This window comes from Rosa chinensis, chromosome 1 (genome assembly GCF_002994745.2).
Source record: "Rosa chinensis cultivar Old Blush chromosome 1, RchiOBHm-V2, whole genome shotgun sequence".
Lineage (NCBI taxonomy): Eukaryota > Viridiplantae > Streptophyta > Magnoliopsida > Rosales > Rosaceae > Rosa > Rosa chinensis.
The window spans coordinates 13573581-13577198 of record NC_037088.1 but is presented as its reverse complement, the minus strand read 5'-3'; the positions used below and the strand labels follow the sequence as shown (position 1 = coordinate 13577198).

Genomic DNA, 3618 nt, shown 5'->3' with positions numbered 1-3618 from the left:
GGAACTAAAACTTTGATTTGTGGGGACATATTTTAGTTCTGTATGGGTGAGATCTTTAAGGTATATATATCTGCCTTCAGTGGTCAACCCATTACTCCTGAGCAAGAAATCACAAGCCTCCTTGATCTTGTGAAAAGAGCAATTCAGCAATCTAGCTTTGGCATTATTGGTTACACACGTATATATATAGTTTGGTTTTAAAGTGTGAGAGCGAGAGATTGAGTTATCATCCCATGGGTTCACCAGCAACATGCACCCAGTCACTGGTAAATATCACCTCAAGAAAGATCATTAGACCCTCGTCTCCAACTCCTCATCACCAAAGAACTCTCAACCTCTCTCTTTTGGACCAAATCTTCCCTCCTACCTTATACCCTGCCATCATATATTTCTACTCCAGTGATCATTTTCCTTCAAATGATGTTTCGGAGAGCTTACAAAGATCGCTGTCTAAGGCTTTGGTTCAATTTTATCCCCTGGCCGGCCGACTAAATGGCCCTGCTTCCGTCGACTGCAATGATGAAGGGGCTTATTTTCTTGAGGCCCAAGTCAACTGCCAGCTCTTGGACTTGCTTAAACTTCCTGAACACAGCTTACTCAACAACCTCATCCCGGAGTTTGATCCTCAAACTGCCCATTCCGCTTTAGGTTCTGCAGTTTTGCTTGTCCAAATGAGTCGTTTTAACTGCGGAGGAATCGCCCTTGCTGTGTCGCTGTCGCACAAGATCGCAGATGGAACCTCATATCAAATATTTGTACGAGCATGGGCAGACATACATCGTGACCATGAATATGAGAGTCAACTAATGGTACCACAGTTTAACGGAGCATCTCTGTTGCCGGCTAAAGACTACTTTGTAAACAACTTAGGGTTACCAAAGTGGTTGCCAGAGTATCAAGGTTTAACTACTAGGAGGTTCGTGTTTGATGTCACGAAGATTGCCAATCTCAAGGCTAAAATTGGAGGTACAAATGTACAACTTGTTTCAGCAATCATCTTGAAAAGTGCTCGTGCTGCTTCTTATCAATCCAAGCCAGAGACGAGTTCAACTACAACAGTGTTGTCGCAAGCGGTAAGTTTCCGTAGAAGTATGGGTTCGGTAGTAGGGGAAAATGCCATGGGAAATTGGTTTTGGCCAGTTCAAGTGGTATTCAAACCAAACGAGATGGAACTACATGAGTTGGTGGCAAATATGAGGAGAGACATAACAGACTTCTACAACGAAAAGGCCGGCAAATTCAAAGGGGAAGATGGGTTCTTGGTGATGTCTGAGTTGTTTAGAGAGAGGGGCGAGCTTTATAGAAACACCAAGGGATGCATCAGTGTTTATAGGGCCACAAGTTTGTGCAAGCTCCCTGTATATGAAGTTGATTTTGGGTGGGGGAAACCAACATGGGTTACTGGCCAAAGCAACCAGAAGAACGTATTTGTGCTGTTTGATACAAAACGTGGCGATGGGATCGAAGCATGGGTGACACTTGATGAAGAAGATATGGCCATATTTGAGACTGATAAGGAGCTTCTTTCATTCGCTTCTCTAAACCCTAGTGCTAGTGTCAATCATCACTCTCGTATGTGAAACCATATTAAACAATTTCTTGTATGTTGTGAATAAATTGTACGTGTATGGAAGTGTGTTTCACTTGAGAGGGGATAAAATAAATTGTGTATGAAAGTATGTATCCAGTGCATGTGTTTCTGTAATGACTTGGATTTTCTAGTTAATTTTCTGTATTTTTTGTGAAATTAATAAAAGTTCCAGCGCAGTTGGTAAAAAATTATGGTTTCGATGCCTTATTTTTATGATTAATCAAGAAATATAAATTATTTCGGACAATTATTCTCTTGGAATGCTTCAATTCAATGTTGACTTTTTATATGTTAAGATTCTGTGAAAACTTCCTTAATAGAAATCGTAGAGCGCGATCGATACGAGTTTGTGGACATGTGGAACACGAAAATTGAAATTTCTGAAAAAGTTTTTATTTTTGGATAAATAGAAAAATTTCAAAAATTCTGGGGAAAACCTAGTTTCCATTTTCAAAAACTGAGTCTCTCTCTCTCTCTCTCTCTTGCGTCACGACGAAAATTGCTGCATCTCGGTCGTCCGATCACTGTTGGCCACGACACCGGTCCCAATCGCTTCGTCTCTCTTCCTTCTTCAAGTATGTGATAGCTTTGTTGCATGATTTTGGCTGTAGAAGGTGCAGCAAGGCGGAGAATTTTGGTGGCGCTACTTCGGGTCACTGTAAGAACTTCCGATTTCGGCCACCTCTGGCCCCTTTTAGGGGTTTTTGAAGCCCAGGAGAATCACATCCTTCCCTCCATGTAGCTTGAAGTGATTTGATGTGTGGAGATCGAATTGCGGATTTGAAATTCTAGGGTTTCACTGATTCCTTGAATTTTCGTGGCAAATTCCTGCCAAATGGTTTAGATTCAGACATTGTGCTGGTTGTGAAAGTTGTTGTACATGTTGAGATGAACATTTCGGCATAAGTTTCATGACCCAATTTGGGGGTTGTCGGCAGTGCGTGAAGCCCACGCTCAGCCATTGCCGACAGCACGTTCGACCAGTTTTGGGGGTTCTATTTTCATAGTTGTCATCTACTCGTCGATACGAGCATGTTGATATACTATGGGGTCATGTAGTGACCATTTGAAGCATATTACATTTAACCTAATTTTGATTTTCTCGGTTTACGATCCTTGAGGATCCGACAGTTGGATCGTCTTATAATTTTGAGAAATTGATCCTATAAGTGTTTCGAAGATCTTGGGAAGTCTTTGAGGAAGTTTTTTGTTGATTAATAAAATTTTTGGCATTGGGTTCAAATGCTCGGTTCGAACCGTAACTTTTTCGTTTTAATCGTGTACCAAGTTGAGACCTTATTTTTCTTAGGTGATTAACTGGTAGTGTTCTGTACTTTATCTCGGTTGTAAGAGAAGACGCAATGAGATTTAGAGGTGAGTAAAATCTCACGAGATTCATTTATGAACAAAGTTTCCTTTATCGTTTGGATTTAATTGCTAAATTGTGAAATTGTTTTCTGAAAATAAATATTTGTTTTAAATTATATGAACTTGATCGGCTACGGTTCATGAGTAAAATGAGATTTTATTATAAAAATAATTTTTACCGAGTTTTGCGATTGTGGACTACAGTTGGTATTAATGACATTCCTAAGTGGATGACTACATATGTGTGTGTGTGTGTATTTACGTGAATATAGGGAAGCTTTATTTACACACCACTATATACTTAATACACATATCTATCTATTTTTTCTTGTGCAAAATTAGATTTAGGTAGTAACTTAAATTACCAAAATAGACTCCCTCTCTTGGCGTCGAAGTCTCAACTTCTCCTCGTCTTCTTTGCGAACAACCTTAGAAAGTACCAAAAAAGTTGTAGGTAATGAGAAGATTGAAAGAGTTCTTGATCATGGTTGAAAAAATAAATAATGGTTGAAGGAAGAGTTGATTCATTTTATGGGTATTGATTAGCTTCTCATATGAGAAAATGAATGAGAAAACCCTCACTAACAATGGTATCATTTTTGTTTCATGATTGCCATAAAACTAAGAATCTATGTCGTAGCTACTAGCTCTACCCTTTC

At 39.4% G+C, this 3618-nt stretch overlaps 1 protein-coding gene across 1 annotated transcript; it reads left to right on the top strand.

Moving 5' to 3' along the window:
- Nucleotides 1-233: 233 nt before the first annotated feature.
- On the top strand, nt 234-1580 carry LOC112201603 (acyltransferase Pun1). Its single transcript, XM_024342509.1, has one exon. The coding sequence runs from the start codon at nt 234-236 to the stop codon at nt 1578-1580; it is 1347 nt and encodes a 448-aa protein (XP_024198277.1).
- Nucleotides 1581-3618: the final 2038 nt, after the last annotated feature.